General features: G+C 45.1%; 2 protein-coding genes and 1 non-coding gene across 3 annotated transcripts in view; 2 read left to right on the forward strand and 1 right to left on the reverse strand.

Annotated features, from left to right (window-relative positions):
* Positions 1-24,147, forward strand: part of COMMD7 (COMM domain containing 7) — a 911,502-nt gene that overhangs the window by 583,427 nt on the left and 303,928 nt on the right. The window lies entirely within an intron of this gene.
* The window catches only part of TM9SF4 (transmembrane 9 superfamily member 4), a 66,888-nt gene that overhangs the window by 38,193 nt on the left and 4,548 nt on the right, over positions 1-24,147 (reverse strand). The window contains exon 2 of the mRNA XM_049779200.1: positions 4,314-4,427. Within this exon, the coding sequence (XP_049635157.1) occupies positions 4,314-4,427 (114 nt within the window). The remainder of the gene's footprint in view (positions 1-4,313; positions 4,428-24,147) is intronic.
* Positions 23,577-23,687, forward strand: LOC126019826 (U6 spliceosomal RNA). Its single transcript, XR_007499447.1, has one exon. It is a non-coding gene; the product is annotated as a U6 spliceosomal RNA (small nuclear RNA).

The following is a 24,147-nucleotide window of genomic DNA, read 5'->3' on the forward strand; positions in this document are numbered from 1 at the left end:
CAGTGTCGGATTTGCAGTTCACCTGGCAACAGGGCTGGACTGGCCATTGGGAGGACCAGGCATTGTGTGGCAGTTTGGGCACTCAGGCTCAAAAAGGTTAGCCATTATTGGAATAGCACAGTTGTAGGGCATTTACCCTTTATGCGGAGGACTCAGGACGAATCCAGGTTTGATCCCCAGCATCCCACATGGTCTGAGCCTGCCAGGAGCAATTTTAGAGCGCAGAACCAGGAGTAACCCCTGAAAACTGCCAGGTGTGACTCCAAAACAAAACAAAACGATGGGATTTTAAAAGAGGTCTCCAAACTAATTTGGGCTATTGACCTCTTTCCAGAAAAATATCACTTAGCACCTCCTAGATATCTACCCCATTTTTGGAGAAGGGGGGGGGGAGAACCCACAGGCAGTGCTCCGACTTTTTGTGTGTGTGTGTTTTTTTGGGCCACACCTATAGTGGCACTCAGGGGTTACTCCTGGCTCTGCACTCAGAAATCACTCCTGGAAGGCTCAGGGGACCAAATGGGATGCCGGGAATCAAACCAGGGTCAGTCCTGGATTGGCTGCGTGTAAGGCAAATGCTCTATTGCTGCTCTGGCTGGCAGTGCTGGGATTTTAACATGCTGTGGGTACAGTGGAATAAACTTTGTACTATTCATCTGGCCTGAAATTCCTTCCTCCCTCCCTCCCTCCCTCCCTCCCTCCCTCCCTCCCTCCCTCCCTCCCTCCCTTCCTTCCTTCCTTCCTTCCTTCCTCTCTTTCTTTCTTTTTTAATTTTTGGGTTATACCCAGCAGCACTCAGGGATTATTTCTGGCTCTGTGCTCAGAAATCACTCCTGGCAAGCTTGGGGGACCATATGGGATGCCAGGGATGGAACCTGGGTCTGCCCCAGGTTGGCTGTTTGCAAGGCAAACACCCTACAGCAGTGCTATCCCTCTGGCCCCCAGAAAGAAAGAAAATCTTGAGGAACATAAAGTGCCCAATTGCACCTGAGGTTGGAAGGTTTTAGCAATAACCCTTCCCCCTTGGGGAGTATCACCCATTTTGGAAAACAATGCTCTAAACTAATCTGTAAAACACTACTCTAAACTAATCTCACATCTTTCTCAACACATGATCTTGAAGGAAACTTGTTTTCGGAAGTTACCACCCCGACTTCAAAGCAAGAATCACACACTGAACCAGCATTAGTAGCACCAGTCTAAGTTGCTGTCACTTTCACGTACTCATCCACCCCACCAAACTCCACACCAGGATGCTGACAGAACAGTGAACAGAACAAAGATCTCGACCCTTTTACAACTGAATTTGTAGCAATTTTATTTTTAAAAAATGTATTTACACTTTAACCTCCAAACTGGCTATCCTTTTCAAATACTGATTTAAGAATCTCCCTCCTGGGGCCGAAGAAAGATAGCATGGAGGTAGGGTGTTTGCCTTGCAAGCAGAAGGACGATGGTTTGAATCCTGGCATCTCATATGGTCCCCTGAGCCTGGCAGGAGCAATTTCTGAGTGTAGAGCCAGGAGTAATCCCTGAGCCCTGCTGGGTATGACCCAAAAAACAAAAATGGAAGGAAGGAAGGAAGGAAGGAAGGAAGGAAGGAAGGAAGGAAGGAGGGAGGGAGGGAGGGAGGGAGGGAGGGAGGGAGGGAGGGAGGGAGGGAGGGAGGGAGGGAGGGAGGGAGGGAGGGGGGGATGGAGGGAGGGAGGGAGGGAGGGAGGGAGGGAGGGAGGGAGGGAGGGAGGGAGGATAGATCTCCCCAGGGGCCAGGGCAGTGGTGCAAGGGGTAAGGTGTCTGCCTTGCCCGTGCTAGCCTAGGACAGACCGAGGTCTGATAGCCCAGAAACCAATATGGCCCCCGAAGCCAGGAGCGATTTCTGAGCGCATAGCCAGGAGTAATCCCTGAGCATCACCTAGTGTGGTCCAACACACAAAAGAATCTCCCTCCCCACAAAATCTTTGCGTGGGAGGTTGGGCCATATCTAATGGTGCTCAGTGATTACTCCTGGCTCTGCACTCAGGGATCACTCCTGGTGGTTCAGGGGACCATAAGGGGTGCTGGGTATCAAATTTGGGTCAGGGGCTGGAGCGATGGCGTAGCAGTAGGGTGTTTGCCTTGCACAAAGCTGACCTAGGATGGACTGCAGTTCGATCCCCAGGCATCCCACATAGTCCCCCAAGCCAGGAGTGATTACTGAGCGCATAGCCAGGAGTAACCCCTAACATCACTAGGTGTAGCCCCCAAACAACAACAACAACAAAAATCAAAAAACCAAATTTGGGTTTTTTGTCTGGTCCTACCCCAAAAAATCCACTACCATTCATTAGCCCCTGTGGGAGTTCTAAGAATGAGACTAGGAGTCTAAGGTTTTCCACATTGAATAAATTTAAAAGGGGGCAGGTAGGAAGCAGGGCTTGGGCCACACCAGCTAGTGCTCAGAGCTTACTCCTAGCTGTGCTCAGGGATCACTTATGGGATGTCTGGTAGATCCTATGCGTGCTGGGATCAAACCAAAGCCTTATCAACTGACTCTCACCAACCCTGGGTCTTTTTTTTTTAAGTTTTTGGGCTACACCTGGTGGCGCTCAGAGGTTACTCCTGGCTCTGCGCTCAGAAATCTATTCTGGCAGGCTTGGGGGACCATACGGAATGCCGGGAATTGAAACGAGCTTGCTGTGTGCGAGGCAAATGCCCTACTGCTGTGCTATCACTCCTGCTCCTCTGGATCAAATTTTGCTTCCACATGCCCCTACCGCATAAGAAAGACCCATAGCCTGATAAGGTGAGTAGACCAGTTGGACTGTTTCTCCCATAAGAATAGTTTCAGGAGGGGCCAGAGAGATAGCATTGGAGGTAAGGCGTTTGCCTTTCATGCAGAAAGACGGTGGTTCAAATTCTGGCATCCCATATGGTCCCCCGAGCCTGCCAGGAGCGATTTCTGAGCATAGAGCCAGGAGTAACCCCTGAGCGCCACCGGGTGTGACCCAGAAACCAAAAACAAACAAACAATCAAAAGAATAGTTTCAGGCAATGAATTCTAAACCCCATTCATTCATTCATTCATTCAAGTACCCACCTTGCCCTATCTCCTACTTACTGTAACACTTACTTTTATCTGACTCTTTTTATTTAGTCACCCTGAAATTAGTTATTCATGATTTGGTTTCAGGCACACAATGTTTCAACACCACTTATTATAAGGTAAATACATTTACTAACTTATTTTTAGGTAAACACACTTATTTAAAAGCAAATATTACATGTCTATTAAAAGTGGGAAAACCTTGGGGCTGGAGTGATAGCACAGTAGGGAGGCCATTTGCCTTGCACAGGGCCAACCCGGCTTCCATCCCTAGCATCCCATATGGTCCCCCAAGGCTGCCAGGAGTAACCCCTGAGCACTGTTGGATGTGGCCCTAAAACCAAAACCAAACCAAACAAAAATGTGAAAAATCCTCAATGCTCAAAGATGTTACACAAGTAAAACGTAGTCCTTGAGTGTGTAGTCCATCTTCCAAAAGGTAAAATCATCGACAGTCATGAAATCGTCAAAGACTATATTTTCTACTATGTAGGAAAATAAATATCGAGATAAAATATATCTATTGACTACTTAAAAACTCACATAGCAGCACTGAGTGATGCAGGATACTGTTTGGAAATGTTGGACTGAAAAAATCTACTGAAAGTGAAAGCTAAAATGGAAAATTAGGCCTATGTATACAGATTTTATGCATTGCATTAGAGAATGCTGGTAACAAAGTGGAGGATGGAATAGACAAAAGGAGGAACAGGGGCCAAGGATGGTTGCTTTGCACACAGCCAACCTGAGTTTAATTAATCTCTCTGGCCCCCTGATCCCCTAGCCTGCCAGGAGTGATCCCTAAGCACAGAGACAGGAGTTAGCCATGAGCACCACTGATCCAACTGAGTGGCCCAAAAAGTCAAAAAAAAAAAAAAAATTGTGCCAGATACAGAAAGGAGGTGAATGTCACATATGTACACACAATTAACATGAAGACAGAGAATCTGCAAGTAAAAGAGAGAAACAGAAATACTGAGAAAGGGAGCCAGAGCCAAGGGGAGAGTCCTCCAGTGAGGGAGAGAGCTGCAGAGACAGAGTTTCTGGGAAGTGTGGGCTCCTGAGGGCACTCTCCTTTTGGCCAGCTCAGCATGCCAGGAACTCTTCTCCATAGCAGGACAAAATCTGTCTTTCCTCTCAGCAACCGCAGGCAGTCTGACCAGCCCCCTCCATGCTCCTACAGTCAGGAGCACCAGTCGGGGCTCCAATCGTCCAGAAATGGACACTCACCTTGATTTCTACAGGGTCATTCTGGTGGAAGTTGATGGGAGCAACCCCAGGGACATAGAAGGCGCTTGTTTCCCACGTGAGAGAGAGAAGCAGCAAAGGCCATGGCAACCAATCCTGCTAGGAAAAAAGAGACAATGCCATCAGGACAGGGCAAGCAAACACCCCCCACAACAGATCATGCCACCCCACTTTCACCTGTATTTCAACAGACCCAATCCTGTCTCACTCTGCCAAAAATGAGGACAGGAGCCCTTCAACAGGTTGGAGGCTAAGGATGCTGAACCTGGGACGGACCAATAATACAGAACTTGAGTTGCACATAGCTGACCCGGTTCTATACACTGACATTCCCTGAGCAACAGCAGGATGTGATCTGTGACTTCAAAGTGTGTGAGAAAGTGAGAGAGAGAAAAAGAGAGAATCCTAAGATTGAAAAGACCTTCCTGGGGCCGGGCGGTGGCGCTGGAGGTAAGGTGCCTGCCTTACCTGCGCTAGCCTAGGAGACGGACCGCGGTTCGATCCCCCGGCGTCCCATATGGTCCCCCAAGCCAGGAGCGACTTCTGAGTGCATAGCCAGGAGTAACCCCTGAGCGTTACCGGGTGTGGCCCAAAAACCAAAAAAAAAAAAAAAAAGACCTTCCTCCTTATCTTCAGAGCAGGCTGAAGAGGAAAAGGGGGAAAAAGTCCTCATCTAAGTGGACTAGTGCGGATCAAACCCATGTTAACTGTTCAAAGACCCAGTGTGATTAAGGAGGTGAAAGGGAAGACTGTCACAAAGGACCCACATCTCTACTTCCAAATTAATTTCTATTTAACCAGTTCCGCCTGGTATCACTCTCCTATGTAATTAACTAGGAAATAAAATGCCACAGTAATTCATCGCTTCCAATTTCTCCTGAGAGCAACATCTGGTTTTATCAGGATGCTCCTGTGTTATACCAATATAGTTTCCTATAAGCCTGCATGCGCGCCAAGCCAAACTGTTCTTTCTTTACTCTCCCAGAACAAAATCCACCAGGAATGGGCAGGGTAGAGTGAGCCAGGTGGGCTTTTACATATCAAAGTGCTAGGTAAAAGAAAGAGGAAATTGGGGGGGGGGGGAGAAGTAAGCCTCTTTCTTTTGGTTTAACAGCTGGGTGTCATCTTACAGGTACCGTGCATGACCTGGTCACCTCCCATTCTCCTTACTCAAGTCCAGATACACTGTGTCTCCACACTGCAAATTCTCCATCCCAGGACTGGTGTGCTGCCAGACTGCCCTCTACTGAGACCGTACCTCATTCAGTTCTCTTAAATGGCATTTTTTTTTTTTTTTTTGGTCACACCTGGCAGCGTTCAGGGAACCCTATGGCATGCCAGGATTCGAACCACCGTCCTTCTGCATGAAAGGCAAACGCCTTACCTCCATGCTATCTCTCTGGCCCCTCAAGTGGCACTTCTTTAAAGAAGCCTTGACTGACTAGTCCATCTAAAGCAAACACCCTCCTCAGGGCCCATTCTGGGAAATGTGTGGTATCCCATGGTTCCCAGAGATTGAACCTGGAACTCCAGTATGCAGAGCATGCACTCAGCTCTTTAAGCCATCTCATACCTCTGTCATATGAGATCTTTTAAAAATTCTGCTGTCATATCTCCTGCTGACATACTAGTTGTCAACTATGGTCTTAGTCTATTCTCACTGTTTTTGTTGTTGTTGTTTTTTTTTCCTGCGGGGGTGGGGTCACACCCAGCAGCACTCAGGGGTTACTCCAGGCTCTATGCTCAGAAGTCACTCCTGGCAGGCACGGGGGACCATATGGGACACTGGGTTTCAAACCAACCACCTCAGGTCCTGAATCGGCTGCTTATAAGGCAAACGACACTGTGCTATCTCTCCGGCCCCCCGTCTTGTTCTATTCATGTGAAAAAAAAAATCTTAAAAGTATGCCAAAATGTTCATAAAAGGAGGCACACCAAAGGATTATTTAGAAGAGTGAAAACCTGGAGATAAAGGACCATAGTACTCACAACCTAACAAAAATAAATCAAGAAGCAAAAGAATGCCTAATAAAACAAAAAATAAAGAAGAAAAACAGAGGGACCGGAGGGATAGCACAGCGGTAAGGATTTTGCCTTGCATGTGGAAGGACCGTGGTTCGAATCCCGGCATCCCATATGGTCCCCTGTGCCTGCCAGGGGTGATTTCTGAGCAGAGCCAGGAGTAACTCTTGAGCGCTGCCGGGTGTGACCCAAAAACCAACCCCCCCAAAAAAAGAAAAAAAGAGATAGAACTAGTAGTCGAGGATCTTTCTAATTACAGGTACACAGCCTACCTAGATTCAATCGCTGGCATCCCATATTGTCCCCATATTGGCAGGAGTAATTCCTGAGTGCAGAACCAGAAGTAAGCCACTGGGTGTGGCCCAAAAACAAAACAAAACAAAAATTAATAAATGAAATTTAAAAGCAGATTAAAAGGATCACATACCAAAATTAAGTGGAATCTGTCCCTGGGATACAAGGATGGCTCAATCATGCAAATAAATCAATCTGATATACCAGAAGAACAAAGTCAATTTTAAAAATTATGATTTTTTTTTTGGGCCACACCCGGTGGTGCTCAGAGGTTACTCCTGGCTGTCTGCTCAGAAATAGCTATGGGACACCGGGATTCAAACCAACCACCTTAGGTCCTGGATCGGCTGCTTGCAAGGCAAACACCGCTGTGTCTCTGGGCCCCAAAATTATGATTTTTAATAGACACAGAAAGTTGGAACATTTCAACATCCACACACAATTTACATTTTCCACCAAAAAAATGTGAAACTTTTTTCAACACAAGATAATGAGGGACCATATTTCATTATTTTCATATATACATTATTTCTTGCTAATCAAAAATAAACCCGTTCTAAATTTCTCCTCCTACGAAGTCAGACACCCAACCTTTTGTCCTTATCTGATATGCGATTTGAAGCCAGAGTAGAGGATTACAATCTCTGGCAGTTATCAAGCCAATTAAATCTAAGACATTAGTTTTACTTTCTTTTGAAACAGAATTCTTCAATCTTAGCAGAGAGTGATACTGACCTGGGCAACTTAAGGACTCCTGAGAACTTAGGTTACACGGAATAAAAAAAAAAAAAAAAGGTCCCATGAGACCGGAGAGATAGCATGGAGGTAGGGTATTTGCCTTGCATGCAGAAGAACGGTGGTTTGAATTCTGGCATCCCATATGGTCCCCCGAGCCTGCCAGGAGCGATTTCTGAGAGTAGAGCCAGGAGTAACCCCTGAGCGCTGCTGATGTGACCCAAAAACCAAAAGAAAAAAAAAGTCTCAAAGACTTCAATATACTTCTGTTCCAAAGTCTCAAATAAACAGCAGTATAGGGGCTGGAGTGATAGCACACCAGTAGGGAGTTTGCCTTGCAAGCAGCCAACACCGGATGGACTCCGGTTAGATCTCCAGCATCCCATATGGTCCCCCAAGCCTGCCAGAAGCGACTTATGAGCACAGAACCAGGAGTAACCCCTGAGTGCCACTGGGTATGATACAAAATCAACCAACCAAACAAACAAAAGTAAGTAGACACAAACACAAACAAAAATGAAATGTTGAAAAATATTCACCCTAGTGAAAAGCACTAAAAGGCAACAAGAAACTTAAGTCACTGAGCACCTATATAGTAAATACAAGACAATACATTCCCTCCGATTTGACTGAGTCTGCTCTGTGCAAAGTAAGTACTAAGTACAAACACTGATTTGTACTATCCTCATAATTACAACTACCTAGGGAGTTTGCCAGGTGACTGCGAGATAACGAGAGATGAAATAACTTGCCAGAGATTAGAATGTAGACGTAGAGGAACAAGTCCATACTCTTTAGGCAGGTGAGGTGCACTAAAAGATGACAGGCATGAAGAAATGTTACTGATCACATGTGACATGGAAGATTTACTGCCCGCTGATTCTATGCCAGGTTCTTTTTATGCAATAACCCAAATTAATCTTCACAACAATCCAATTTGGCTTAGTCTCACAATACATAAAAAAACAAAACAAAACAAAAAAACTGGACTTGAGAGGTAACAACATGGAGTCAGAATTTTTAGCCAAGAAGTCTGATCCAAAAGCTCATGTACAGAAATTAGCAGACTATGTCATAGGCAAGTATACCTTTTTCACAGAATACATACCTAACATGGACTTTTACCTAGCTACAGGACAGAGACAAGTCATCAACCAATCATAGTAACAAGTCCCAGGTACAGGTGAGGCTTAGAAAGCTAAGGACAGGATTGGAACAATACTACAGAAAGAAAGCTGAATACCTTGTATATGGTTGACTCTATTCAATCCCTAACACTCCCGAAGGTCCCTTGAGCACCATCAGGAGTGATCCCTGAGCAGAGCCATAAATCCTATGCACTGCCAGATGTGGCCCCAAAACACAAAACAGAAAAAGAGAAGCAATCAACGACAGTGTGTTGGGGGAGATCATAGGAAAAGTAACACCAGTCTTATTGAGAATGGAAGTCTAAAGTCTGATGAGAAATGAGAACAGAGAAACAAGGTTCTAAAAGAGCAAACAGTAGGGCAGGTAGGGCGTTTGCCTTACATGACGCTGACCTGATTCAATCCTTACCATCCCATAGGATCCCCCAAGGCCACGAGGGTGACTTCTGAGTGCAATCAGGACTAACTCAAGCACCACCAAATGTGGCCAAGAGCAAGTTTTTTTGGGTGCCACAACCAGGAGTTCTTAAGACTTACTCCTTGATCTGTGCTCAGAGATCAACTGGTGGGTTTGGGGTGCCAGGGATCAAATCCAAGTCAGCCATATGCATGGCAAAGTGTCAGAATAATAGTAAGCAGGCAGAGTGTGCGCTTTGCATCAGGCCAACCAAAGTTTGATTGCTGATACCCACCCCATATGGTCCTCGAAACCCCTCCATGAATAATCCCTGAGTGCCTTGCCAGGCGTGTGTCCCCTGCGCTTCCCAAAACAATATAAAACAAATGTGCTAAAAGAACAAACACGAGTAAAAGGGCTAGGAACAATCATAAAAAGCCTGGGGTAGGGGCCTGAGAGATAGCATGGAGGGTAAGGCGTTTGCCTTTCATGCAGAAGGTCATCGGTTCAAATCCCAGCATCCCATAAGGTCCCCCGAGCCTGCCAGGAGCGATTTCTGAGCATAGAGCCAGGAGTAACCCCTGAGCATTGCCGGGTGTGACCCAAAAAAACAAAAACAAAAAAAAAGCCTGGGGTAGGTGAAGTGTAGGTTGGAACCTCTTGAAATTCAATATGCTTTTAAGATCCCCTGGAAACCTTGTTAAAACACAAATTTTGCTTTAGCAGGTCTAGGTGGGGCCCGAGATTTCGTTTCTAACAAGTTCCTAGGTGATGACGGCATTTCCAGGGCATGGATCATCCTTGAAGTAGCAAGTATGAACAGGTTTGCAGAATACAACAGGAGGCTGGCAAACAGGCAGGGGGATATAGCACACAAGGAATCTGAGGGGAATTCAGGCTGTGCCATGTGGAAACAGTGAAGTTTAAATAGAAGCAAGCAAGGCCTGCAGCTGGAGATGAAAGAGAACACACTCGAGTGTGTTCAAAAGGGTATATGGCCATCGACAAACCTGCAGTTTGGCAGTTGTAAAGAACACAAGAAAGAGTAGAGAGAGACAGACAGACAAAGACAGAGACAGAAAGAGACAGAGGGAGACAGAAGAGATAGTTCTGCCTCAGAGACAGTGGTGTCCACTTCCTAGATTTGACAGCTACTTTGAAGAGAAAAAAGTCACTTAAAAATTCCTGGTCAGGGCCCGGAGAGATAGCACAGCGGTGTTTGCCTTGTAAGCAGCCAATCCAGGACCAAAGGTGGTTGGTTCAAATCCCGGTGTCCCATATGGTCCCCCGTGCCTGCCAGGAGCTATTTCTGAGCAGACAGCCAGGAGTAACTCCTGAGCATCGCCGGGTGTGACCCAAAAAAAAAAAAAAAAATTCCTGGTCAGGGGCCCGGAGAGATAGCACAGCGGCGTTTGCCTTGCAAACAGCTGATCCAGGACCAAAGGTGGTTGATTCGAATCCCGGTGTCCCATAGGGTCCCCCATGCCTGCCAGGAGCTATTTCTGAGCAGACAGCCAGGAGTAACCCCTGAGCACTGCCGGGTGTGGCCCAAAAACCAAAAAAAAAAAAAATTCCTGGTCAGATGTGAAGAAAAGCAGCAGTAAGGCAGGGAAGAATGGCCAGCAGTGGTTTTGAAGATTGAAGTCAAAGGAACTTACCAAGAAAACTTATTAAAACATATTCCTAGGGCCAACCTTCACTTTCTTTATTGGATCTGGAGCAAGGCCTAAGAATATGCATTTTACAAGTTTTCAGAAAGATTATTACTGCTGGTCTTAAGATCATACTTTCAAGGGGCCGGAGAGATAGCACAGCGATAGGGTGTTTGCCTTGCAAGCGGACCCAGCATCTCATATGGTCCCCTGTGCCTGCCAAGAACAATTTTTGAGCACAGAGCCAGGAGTAACCCCTGAGCGCTGCTGGGTGTGACCCAAAAACTAAAACCAAAACAAACAAATAAAAAGATTATACTTTCAAGATTATACTTTTTGAGTGGTGGCGCAGTGGTAGAGCATTTGCCTTACAAGTGGCTGACCTAGGATGAACCGTGATTCCATCCCCCTGCGTCCCATATAGTACCCAAGCCAGGAGCAATTTCTGAGTGCATAGCCAGAAGTAACCACTGAGCGTCACCAGGCATGGCCCCAAAACCAAAAACAAGAAAAAAAGAATGATTATATTTTCGTGGGCCAAAGTGACAGTACAGTGGCACAGTGGGTTACACAGATCCTGGAGCTCTTGGACCTTGAAACTGCATATGAGGCCACACAACACCTCCAAATTTCACAATACTGACAGCCCAGTAGAAAGCACACTAAATCAGATGGAGAAGTTGCATAGAAGCCAACTAAGCTCGATAAACAAAAACAGTAACTAGCAACAAACAGCTCAGTATATCCATAATGACTTTTTACAGAATTATTTCTTTTGATATTTTACTTATCATTTTGTTGTAAAAAGCAACATAAAATAAATTATTTTGGGGCCGGAGTGTTGGTGCAGCGGTAGAGCGCTTGCCTTGAAAGCAGCTGACCTAGAACAGAACGTGGTCGACCCACTCCCCACCCCCCATCCCATATGGTTTCCCAAGCCAGGAGCAATTTCTGAATGCATAGCCAGGAGTAATCCCTGAGTGTCACCAGGTGTAGCCCAAAAAAACCAATAAAATAAAATATTTTGTGCCAGTTAAGGAAGCAGGCTGGGGGGAGTGGGAAAACTTGGGACAGTGGTGAAAGGAAGATCACACTGGTGGTGGAACTGGTGCTGGAACACTGAATGCCCAAAACAACTGAACTATGAGAAACTTTATAAATCAGTGTTTAAATAAAGTTAGAAAAATGAAAACAAGGGAGGATGGATAATTAGGCCTGCTCTTTTTAAGTCCATGCTTTCCCACTGAACACATCTGTCTCTTTTTGTTTTTACACTTTGACACATATGCCTGTCTTTCTCTCCCCTCACATCTAAGTAAATTTCAATAAAACTAATCTTGCTTAATAACAAGTAAAGGTGGAGATGGGGCTGGTGTTTAATCAACCAAAGTAATCTAGAGGTAGGACAAAACAAGACAAAGCTCCAATCAGGGTTGGGTTTGATAATTCAAGTTTCCACAAGAAATAATGCAGGGGCTGGAGAGATAGCACGGAGGTAAAGCATTTCCCTTGCATACAGAAGGACGGTGGTTTGTATCCTGGAATCCCATATGGTCCCCTGAGCCCACCAGGAGCGATTTCTGAGCATAGAGCCAATAGGAACCCCTGAGCACTGCTGGGTGTGACCCAAAAACAAAACAAAACAAACAAAAAAGAAATAATGCAAGTTTCCAAAAGAATTTAGGAGTCAGGTAACCATGGAGTCTAGAGAAAGGAAGTGACACACCAAAGATCAGGTAGCAAGTTATCAGCTTGGAAAAAAGTTATCAGCTGGAAAGTCCAGCTGCACCAAACCTGGCACAGCCCCGTGGTCAGAGGTCTGTCCCCACAGGGAGGACAAGCTCATGATGATAGATGCACCAAAGACTATATACAGGCACCGATTTATGGCTTTTTGTCTCTTATCCCCCTCCCTTCCCAACTCAAGTATTTCTCAGCCTTCCCACAATTCTATGCTTTTGCAGGAACAAATTGCATGTAGTCTGACTGGCAGATTCTTTTGAAAAGAAAAATAAAGGATAAGTTAATTCTTTACTATATATGTTAAAATATAGACCTATCCCAAGTGTGTGGTATTAGATAAGACGGAAAAGTCTTAATTGGAAGCGGCAGCACAATGGTAGGGCATTTGCCTTGCAAGAAGCCAATCTAGGTTTGGATTCCCAGTATCCCACATGGTCTTCCAAGCCTGCCAGGGGCAATTTCTGAGCACATGTCAGGAGTAACTCTGAGCACTATCGAGTGTGGCCCAAAAACCAAAATATTAATTAATTAAAAAAAAAGACTTAATTGCACAAATGGAAATAGGAGATATTAAAATATGGATATGCTTTTACATAATGATTAGGGAATATTCCTAAGAATGAAATGCAGAAGCCCTGAGAAAGGAGAATATTAAAAAAAAAAAAAAAAAAAAAAAAAAGGAAGAAAATGGGGTGTGGCGAAGTGAAGAACCACAGAAAAAAAGCAAAAGACAGTTGGAAAAAAGTTTACCACAAACCTGACAGATTAATATCCTGAAAAATCCTAAATATCTACAGCTCAAGGGCCAGAGATAGTGCAGCAGGTAGAGTATTTGCCTTGTATACAGCCACCTGGGTTCAATCACTGGCATACATATGGTTCCCCATGCATTGCTAAGAGTTATTCCTGAGTGCAGAAGTAGGAGTAATCCCTAAACACTGCTGGGTTTGTTTAAAAAAAAAAATAAATAAAAACAAAGGGCCAGAGTAATAGCACAGCGGTAAGGCATCTGTCTTGCATGTGGGCAACCTAGGACAGACCCAGGTTCGATTCCTGGCATCCCATATGGTCCCCTGGACCTGCCAGGAGCAATTTCTAAGCACAGAGCCAGGAGTAACCCTTGAGCACCAGCAGGTGTGGCCATAAGATAAAAAAAAAAAAAAAACAAAAATCCCCAAAACCAATAATCAAGTTGAACAAAATCACAAACAAGGTCAAAATATAAAAATTAACCGTAGGGGCTGGAGATAGTATAGCAGGTAGGGTGATTACTTTGCACAGAGCTGACATGAATTCAATACCCAGTACCCATATGGTTCCTTGAACCCCACTAGGAATGATCCTGATTGGATAACCTGGTATAAACTGAGTACAACATGGTGTGGTCCAAAAACTTAAAAAATAAAAAAGTAACCGTGGGCCTAAAATATGACCTGAAAAGTGGTAAGGCACAAATAAATGTTATGTATTTAAGGCCCTGGGTTCCATTCCCAGCACTTTATGGACCCTCAGCATGGCCCCTGGCTTCCTGTGCACTGTGGACCCCCCACATAATTAAAATATTTGTACTTCCACTTAATAATATCCCAAAAATAAAATTAAGAAAACAGTTCTACTTAGAGCTGCTTCACAAAGAATACAAAATTTAGAAATATTTCAATAGTCAATATTACACACCCCAGGGCCGGGAAGGTGGCGCTAGAGGTAAGGTGTCTGCCTTACAAGCGCTAGCCAAGGAACGGACCGCGGTTTGATCACCCGGCGTCTCATATGGTCCCCCCAAGCCAGGGGCGATTTCTGAGCACATAGCCAGGAGTAACCCCTGAGCGTCAAACGGGTGTGGCCCCCCCCAAAAAAACAAAAAAAAACAAAACAAAAAAACAAACAAACAAAAAAAACAATATTACACGCCCCAAACTAGCAGCCATTTTTTAATTAATTTTTTTTTTTTTTTTTTTGGTTTTTGGGCCACACCCGGCGGTGCTCAGGGGTTACTCCTGGCTGTCTGCTCAGAAATAGCTCCTGGCAGGCACGGGGGACCATATGGGACACCGGGATTCGAACCAACAACCTTAGGTCCTGGATCGGCTGCTTGCAAGGCAAACACCGCTGTGCTATCTCTCCGGGCCCTAATTTTTTATTTTTAATTATGAGAACAATGATGCAAAGAGGACAAGGTAAAGTTACAGTGAAAGGACAATCGACCATAAACCTTGCTGACGCCTAAATATTGAACTTATAGTCAAAGAACATTAAGAAAAATAAGGCTGGGGCCGGGAAGGTGGCGCTAGAGGTAAGGTGTCTGCCTTACAAGCACTAGCGTAGGACGGACCTCGGTTCGATCCCCCGGCGTCCCATATGGTCTCCCCAAGCCAGGAGCGATTTCTGAGCTCATAGCCAGGAGTAAACCCTGAGCATCAAACGGGTGTGGCCCAAAAACCAAAAAAAAAAAAAGGCAGAACCCATGTACAATTACTTTGTTCACAAGTACCCAGATTGTAGTACATTATAACATTTCTTAGCAGTACACAAAGCAACCTAAAGCCATGAGATTTATGTGACTCCTTAAACATTGAAGGCATAGTATTTATATATATATATTTTTTTTTGTTTTTTTGTTTTTGGTTTTTGGGCCACCCCCGGCAGTGCTCAGGGGTTACTCCTGGCTGTCTATTCAGAAACAGCTCCTGGCAGGCACGGGGGACCATATGGGACACCGGGATTCGAACCAACCACCTTAGGTCCTGGATCGGCTGCTTGCAAGGCAAACGCCGCTGTGCTATCTCTCCAGGCCCATTTTTTTTATATTTTCATGCACATGCATATTAGTTTAAGTTAGCATCGAAAGTTTAAGAGGTTTTTCTTTTTTTAAGGGTTAGTCAAAAGAGCACAGTAAAAACGGTGTTAGAGTGGCAAATATTGTTTGCATAGGCCCACCAAAATATGGGGGACATGGAAAGGAAAAGCCTTGGTCTAAATACAAGGAGACCCTACCCCTGAAGTTTCCTGGCATAAGACCAACTCTAGGCTCCAAGCAAACTAGTTTTTCAATCCAAGTCATTGTCTGTAGTGCCAATACAGTTTTATTTTTCACGCAGTCTCTATTGTTGGCATCAGGTTTCTGTATTAAAGATCCTGGAATCTGCGCATCCTACATTGAAGTTAGGCTGGTGTGGAGTATCCTCTAGTTTCACCTCATAATTAAGGGGCAATACAGAAAGCCCTGTCCAGTAAGCAGGTCACTATTGTTGTTAAGTCTTCTCAGTGTTAAGGGAAGTCTTTTGAGTAGGTCGATGTCAGAGCAGTGGTAGGGTCTTCCCTGGTAGACGATTGCCTCCAGGTGATGTTATAGACTACCTTAGATGTTTCATAGATGTCTTCCCTAGATCAGGGGTGAATGGAGAATGCCCATTCTTCTGAGGCCTGTGTCAGGTCTTTATGTCAATGTTCAGGGTGTAAGGTCCATTGCACTACAAGATTTGTGTGTTCCCATCGCTATTAGATAAAAACTTATTTGTATGTATAGTATTTTCCCGTTTAAGTGTGCCTATGCAAACAAGAAATAAAGCCACAAGGCGTTATCAGAGTATATGGGGGCATAAAAACACGTCCAACAATACCCATGACTTGGTTCAAACTTAAGCATTAAACTGTGGGACTCTTTCACCAAATTCCCTATTGAACAGTTCACAAAGAAAAGAAAAGATAAAAAAAAAAGGGGGGGGGATCGTCACTGTATAAGAAAATATTCAGCAAAAGTTATAGCTGTCAAAGAAAACACACATAAAATGTTGAAAAGACATATGTGTCCTTTTTATGCCTTTTGGAATAGTTGGGTGGGTGTTAACTCCAGGGCACCACTTTGGTCTGTGACTTAGGACTCTACAGTACTTAAGTTAAAATGGGTAAATGTGGAGTAATGATGATAAGGGGTGAGAGAGTTAAAGAGAAAAATGAGCTTTTGTAGGGGTGTGCGAAAGGGCAGAGTACAAAATGGACATTCTGCATACATAAAAACGTAACTCAATGATAGTGAGTACTATTAATGTATCTTGGCTCCCAGGAAGGAAAGAGATCCTTCAAGAAGCTGGGAGGCCGGACGTTCAGAGCCCCCACCCAGACCCTCCCTAAGGAGCCAAGCGGGGAATGGGGGAAAGCCTAGGGTACCTTCAAGTTCCGCCAAGGGACCCACCTCGCTGGCTTGCCCAGACCTGTGGCCCGGGGTAGCTCTGGAGATCTGGAGCAAGGTGGTAGAGGGGTGCTAGGGTCACCCAAGTCCCGCACCCCCCTAGGCCTGGTTAAGAAGGCCTCTGGGGCCCGGAGAGATAACGCAGCGGCATTTGCCTTGCAAGCAGCCGATCCAGGACCAAAGGTGGTTGGTTCGAATCCCGGTGTCCCATATGGTCCCCCGTGCCTGCCAGGAGCTATTTCTGAGCAGACAGCCAGGAGTAACCCCTGAGTATTGCCAGGTGTGGCCCAAAAACCAAAAAAAAAAAAAAAAAAAAAGAAGGCCTCTGGCATGGTGGAGGCCTGCCGAACCCCATGCTGAACTAGCAGCCATTTTTAAGGAAAAGGAATGGTGTAATAATTGGAGAGGCAGATGTGCTGTGTGCTCAATGACTGGGAAGTGCAATACAGTGAGGCTGGTAATTCTCTCCCCAGGTTGATTGAGAGTTAATGCAATCCTTATAAAAACCCCAGCCAGGATCAGAGTGATAGCAAGAGGGTAGGGCATTTACCTAGCACACAGCCAATCCGGGTTCAATGCCCGAAATCCCATATGGTTCCCTGAGCACCCAACAAACAAAACCCAGCAAGCTTTACTTGCAGAAACTGACTAATGAAGCCTAATGTTTATACAGAAATAAAAAGGATCTACAACAGCTCAAATAATTTTTGAAAAGAAAACTGAAGGAGTTTTACTGCCGGGTTTCTAAGCTCATCACAAAGCTAATGCAATCAAGACTGTGGTAAGGATCAATGCAACTAAAGGTCAATATAACAGAATTAGAAACCCAAAAATAAATCTTTGATTTTCCTGTAAATTGCTGCTCAACAAGATATCAAAGCAATTCAATAGGGAAAGAAGAATTTTTTCTTACTTGTATAAGCAGTAATAAACAAAACAAACTTCATGTACATAAAAATGAATCATAGACCAAAACAGGAAAAGTAAAGTCTCAATTTCTAGACAAAAAGCTGAGATTTGGGGGTTGAAAAGATTAGTACAGGGATAAAGTGATGTACTAATCACTAATCAGGGATAAAGTGATGTACTAATCAAATGTACAGAGCCAAGCCTGATTCCAATTTGATCCCTAGCACTGCACAACTTGCGCTTCCCCAGTATATAAAGAGTAATTCCTGAGTGAAGTCAGGTGTAGTCCCTTAAGCACTGATGTGTATGGTCCCTCCACCTTGAAAAATTTTGTTAATTTCTTAATTTTTATTAGGAGCCTGAGCGATGGCGCAGTGGTAGGGGAGTTTTCCTTGCACATGGCTGACCCAGGACAGACCTCAATTCGATCCCTGGGCATCCTATATGGTCCCCCGAGCCAGGAGCGATTTCTGAGTGCATAGCCAGTAGTAACACCTGAGCATCACCAAGTGTGGACCAAAACTCCAAAACAAACAAACAAACAAACAAATAAATAAAATGGGCTGGAAATAGAGCACAGGTTAAGGTGCTTATTCTAAACATGGCTGATCCTGGTCCGATCCTCAACACCATAGAGTACCACTGGCAGAGCCAGGTGAGGCCCCAAAACAATTCAAAGACCAGCAAGGCCTGAAGATTGGAAAGAGCCCCCTTTGAGAGCCTGAGGCCCAAATCCAATACTGGGCACTGCATCTCAGGGTTCAACAGAATCCCAGCAGCTCAGCAAAGCGTAGGATCTCTACACACTGCAACCACCTATGTGACACCCTGGTGAGCACTGCAGCCAACATATGCCCGAGCACAAAAACTAAAGAGGGTGACCCTGCAAGGCATGTCCAGGCACCATAACCAAGTGCTTGAGCATCACCATCAAGTACATGCAATCTCCTGTCATCACCAAAACAAAAGGGAAGGAAGTAGGACTCACTAAAAACCTAATACCGTCGGCATTTGCCTTGCACGCAGCCAAACTGGAATGGGCCCGGGTTCGATTTCCTGGCATCCCATATGGTCCCCCGAGCCTGCCAAGAGTGATTTCTAAGTGCAGAGCCAGGAGTAACCCCTGAGCTAATGGGTGTGGCCCAAAAACCAAAATAAAATAAAATCTAATACCATTCACCTCTGTGGGGCAGGGAAAACAACTCAGTCAGTTAAAGTATAAGCGTTGCATGCAGGACCCAGGGTTCCATCTCCAGAACCATATGGTCACTCCAGCAATGCAAGAGTAACTAGCCCTGGGTATGTGCTCTTTCCTACAAAGATTACCTCAAATGAATGGATTGAAGATAGCTAAGTGACTTTCTTCTAGGTTTTCTTTTTAATACTGGCATAACACTTCCATGTATATGAATCACCCGTGTTAAGATTAAATACATTTACAGGGTGTTTGCTTTGCATTGGCTGAGCTGCATTGGCTGAGCTGGATTTGATGCCCAGCCCTATGGTTCCCCAAGTCCTGCTGGGAGTGATCCCTGAATGCAGGGCTGAACACTGCTTGGCGTGACACCCAAAATACAAAATAAATTTAAATTTTAAGAAGAGAAACAAAATGTGCTGCCTCTGAAATGTATTAGGGTGAGTTTCCTACAGATGGACAACCTATGGAAAGTATAGAGGAAGGTGGTCATTGATGGGTGTTTGCCACTTCAGGCACACAGGTATCCAAATGAGACAGCTATTCTTAGTAGTGGGTAGTGGTGGTGGTGGTGGTCCTGCAACCCCTTTAAGAATTGTACCTTGGGCCTGGAGAGATAGCACAGCGGCGTTTGCCTTGCAAGCAGCCAATCCAGGACCAAAGGTGGTTGGTTCGAGTCCCGGTGTCCCACATGGTCCCCCGTGCCTGCCAGGAGCTATTTCTGAGCAGACAGCCAGGAGTAACCCCTGAGCATCACAGGGTGTGGCCCAAAAAAAAAAAAAAAAAGAATTGTACCTTGGGGCCGGAGAGATAGCATGGAGGTAAGGCATTTGCCTTGCATGATGAAGGACGGTGGTTCGAATCCCGGCATCCCATATGGCCCGCCAGGAGCGATTTCTGAGCATAGAACCAAGAGTAACCCCTGAGTGCTGCCAGGTGTGACCCCCCCCCAAAAAAAAAAACTGTACCCTACTCCCAGGGAATAAAGAAAAAAGTGCCAAAGTACAGAACCAGACATGATTTCACAAGGATCAAAGATCTACAAGTCTAAGAGCTTCTCTATGCTAAGACCCCTTTAGTGAATATACCATTCCAATTTATTTTTTAAGTTCTTTAATATTTCCTCTGTTCCTGGCAGTCTGAAAATGTAAGGTAGGGAAAATATAGTGAATAGAGAGGCTCTTCCCTGTACACAGCTGATCCGAATTTGACCCCCAGCACCCCCTATGGTAGCCCAAGCTTCACCAGGAGTGATCCCTGAATGAGTAAGCCATGAGCACAGCTGGGTGTGGCAGAGACAGGCAGACAGACAGGCAGGCAGGCAGGCAGGCAGGCATAGAGAGAAAGACAAACCAACAGTTCATTGCTATAAGGAAGTCAGGGAGTAAGTAGCCAAGTACCTACTTCTTGGGAAATCCTTTGTTAATTTTTAATATGAGTTTCAGTCTAAAAAGTCAGTTAGGTACTTAGCAAATGTCTTCTGTTCAGTTAGAACCATGAGAAAAAAATGCCACTTTCTCTGAGAGGTGAACCAGCCTATTCAAGACTACTTGATTTTACTTAGTTTCCAAGTCACAAGACTGAAAAGGCAGCATGTCAAGGGCCAAGCTGATGGCAACCTAGCAGCCTCGGTGCTGTAATCTAACACTTCCATCACAGACAAAGATACGGTGACCTGGAATGTGATACAGCTTAGGAGACCCAAGAACCAAGGTCTCGCCCTTCCGTTCTATTTTATTCTTTGGGCATGCACCTGAAGAAAGAACCCCCAAACAACAGCCCAATGATGGACTACTAGGACTGAAAAGGAACCCTCAGGTCCCCTCAAACACCATCCAATTTGAAAGCTGTAAAAAAATAAACTCCTTTCAAAGAAAATAGGAAGTTTCCCTTGAGAACTGGACATTATTTCAATCACTCCCATTTCTCTGTGGTCAGATGTTAACCTGAAGTTAACCTTTTCTTTTCTGATTTGCATTTTGCTTTCCCAGGAACAATCTCACTGGGCAGTACAGTCTGGCCAACCTGATGGCTTTTCCAGGTCCCTAATTCCATGCCAGGTCCTTTCTGCTGCAAAAGCAGCACCTTTCCTACCAGTGTGTTAGATGCTTCCCTCCTTCTCAAAGATACAGTCACCATTTTAAAACCACCAACTGTTCCCTAGGCTAAGGAAAGGGGGAAAAAAGAAAACAATAAAAATAAAAGCTTGGGGCCCAATTGATAGTACAGCAGGTACGGTGTTGGCCTGGCATCCCATATGATCCCGAGCCCACAGGAGCACCAAGCCTAGAGAAACTCCTGAGCTCTGCCAGGTGTGGCCTCAAACAATAAACAAATAACAACAAAAGTATCTGGGGGCACTTTACCAATAGTTATTTGAAATCGATTACCAATCAGGTAAAGCTTCCTGAGAGATGGGCCATCCTGGATGGCTAATGACAGCTAATGACCATTAACGAAGAGCATCACAGAGCCAAACTCACAAAGCCAAAAGATACACCACAATGAGCTACAGGAGACACTAATCACATGCCTGGACGCAGAGAGACTGTTGAGCAGAGAAAGACAACCAGAAAAGGACTCAAAACTGTTCTTTGGAGCAGTTTATGGAAATCCAGAGGAAACTTCTTTATTTTGAGGGTGTGGCCACACTCAGGGGTGCTTAGGGATCACTTTGGGCAGAGTTCAGAGGAACACAGCCACTAACTGCTCTATTATCTCTTTGGCCCCAGACCACAGGAATCTTGACTAAGCAACAGGCAATCATACCTAAAACTGCAGTTAAAACATTCAGTTCACCCGCAGAGATAGCACAGCGGCGTTTGCCTTGCAAGCATCCGATCCAGGACCTAAGGTGGTTGGTTCGAATCCCGGTGTCCCATATGGTCCCCTGTGCCTGCCGGGACCTATTTCTAAGCAGACAGCCAGGAGTAACCCCTGAGCACCACCTGGTGTGGCCCCAAAACAAACAAACAAACAAAAACAAAAATAAAAAACATGCAGTTCTAACAACTAAGAAATGCAGGAAGCCAGAGATAGTAGCACAGCAAGCAGGACATTTGCCTTGCATGTGGCTGACTAGGGTTCGATCACCCGCACCACAACTGGGCCCCTGAGTACCACCAGTGAGTGAACCACTGAGTATCATCATTGAGTACAGAGCCAGGAGTAAGCTCTACCTGAGCATCCTGTGTGGCCCAAAAATCAAAACAAATAAATAAACAAAAAAACATTTTCAAAAGGATCATCAGGAGCCAATAATATGGGTGTCAAGTGGCAGAGTACCTTTCTAGCCTGCAAGAGGCAGAGTTTGATTCCTAGTGCTAAAAGGCCTCAGGGAGCACTGCTGGGTATGGGAACTACTAAAAAAAAAAATGAGACATTGTACAAGGAGTTGCCTTGCATGCAGCCATGGTTCGATCCCTGGGACCACATATGGTCCCTGGCCATCTTCAGGGACATCTGAGCACAGAACCATGAGTAAGCCCTAAGCACCACTAGGTATGGTCTTCCCCCCAAAAATAAAAATTCAGAGACTAATTATTAGTATATTTTTCAAGGGGGGCCACACTAGTAGTGCTCAGAGCTTATTCCAAACTCTGATCTTAGGGATCATTGTTGGCCATGTTCATGGGCCCTTATGCAGTGCTTGAGATCAAACCCAGGTTGGTTGCATGCAAGGCAAGTACTTTTTACCTGCTGTACCCTCTTCAGCCCCCTGATTTAATGTTTCAAAGATTTGCTGGTAGCATTTAACATCCCTCTCTGAATAGAAAACCCTTGGAAATCAGTGAATTGCTAGGTATAGATAAAGAATGTTAGAAAGGGAAGAAAGGAAGAATTCTCAGTGGTCCCCCAACTGTACCCCACATGGAAAATACCAGTCTGAGCAAATGGTTTAGGGATCAAAGCAGGGTTGGGGTGGGAGGTAAGTTTTATCCCTCATCTGTAACCAGATGGTCCTGTTCACCCTGGATCCTTCCCACCCTCCTGCCAGGAACTAAAGACCAAGACTCGGGCTTCCACAATATTCTTCAATCTTCCTCCTTCATGGCAGGATCAAAGAGGAACATCCGTCCACGTTGTAAAAGAGAAAGTAAGAGCTTGGTGCTGACTCTGCCGTCTCTGTGCTTCCTGAAGGCAAAGGGCACTCCCTCCCTCCAAAAGAGGCCAGAGACCACAGCTATTTCTGAAGACACAGAGATGGGGTGAACGTGACTTCATCCACGAGATGGGATTAGAAAACACCACCAACAGACAGCAGCTTGGAAACACCAGAGACGAGTTACTGGTGTGATTCTACAGGCATATTAGCCGAAGTCACCAAGTGCATGTATTCTTAAAACCACAGCATTTTCAACCCACAACTCAAAAAACATCAAGCCCAAACATGAATCTCAAATACAACTCGTGGAAGCCACATCTCAGGTCACGCGGTGGACTGTGATGGTGCTGGGGCAAAGATCAGATGGCTGACTTCCATTCCAGCTCTCCTTTCTCACTGGCTGACATTCACCCCACCTGAGACGTGGAGGAGACAGGACAGCTCCCCCACCCCAAACACACACACAGCAAGAGTCCATTCTCCCCTCCCATTTCAGCCATAACTCTACCATCCAAATTCCACCACTCAGAACAGTTCGTGTGCTTTTGACTGAAGCTAGGGGACTTTGTAGCACTGACACCATCAACTCAAAAAGACACTATGAGGTGACTCAGTCCATTCTTGAAGGCCTCAAATCGAAATATCTCTAAATAGTGGGCTGTGGGGGCTGGAGCAATAGCACAGCAGTAGGGCATTTGCCACGCACAAGGCTGACCCGGGTTCAATCACCAGTACCTCATATGGTCCCCCAAACCTACCAGGAATAAATTCTGAGTGCAGAGCCAGGAATAACCCCTAAGTGCAGCCAGGTGTGTCAAAAAAACAAACAAACAAAAACAAAAAAAAACATCCAAACGTGTTCGCTTCGGCAGCACATATACTAAAATTGGAACGATACAGAGAAGAAAGATTAGCATGGCCCCTGCACAAGGATGACACACAAATTTGTGAAGCGTTCCATATTTAAAAAAAACAAAAAACAAAAAACAAATCCAAACAAAAAACCCATGGCATGTGAAATGTAAGTAAAAAAAAGTGTGGGGCTAGAGAAAGAGCTCAATGGGTTAAGCATATGTGTTACTATGCAGGAGGTTCAGGCTCAGTATCTATCTGACACTGCAACCTCCAACTCAGAGCCAGGAGCAGCTCCCAAACAATGCCAATGCCAGGTCAGGCCCTGTTCCCTCACCTCCACCTATATACACAATGTGATGTGATTCAGCAACCCACTCGTAGGTATATAATGAACAGAAAAATATATTCACATAAAAACTTGCATACCAATGTCCACAGCATCAATATAGATAATAGGCACAAAGTGGAAACAAGCCCAATGCCTATTAGGATTAAGATGTGGAATATCCACAGATAAAGATAGAATAATTTAGCGGTAAGAGGGACGCTGTTGTGGAAAAGATTATACCACA

This window comes from Suncus etruscus, chromosome 9 (assembly GCF_024139225.1).
Source record: "Suncus etruscus isolate mSunEtr1 chromosome 9, mSunEtr1.pri.cur, whole genome shotgun sequence".
Lineage (NCBI taxonomy): Eukaryota > Metazoa > Chordata > Mammalia > Eulipotyphla > Soricidae > Suncus > Suncus etruscus.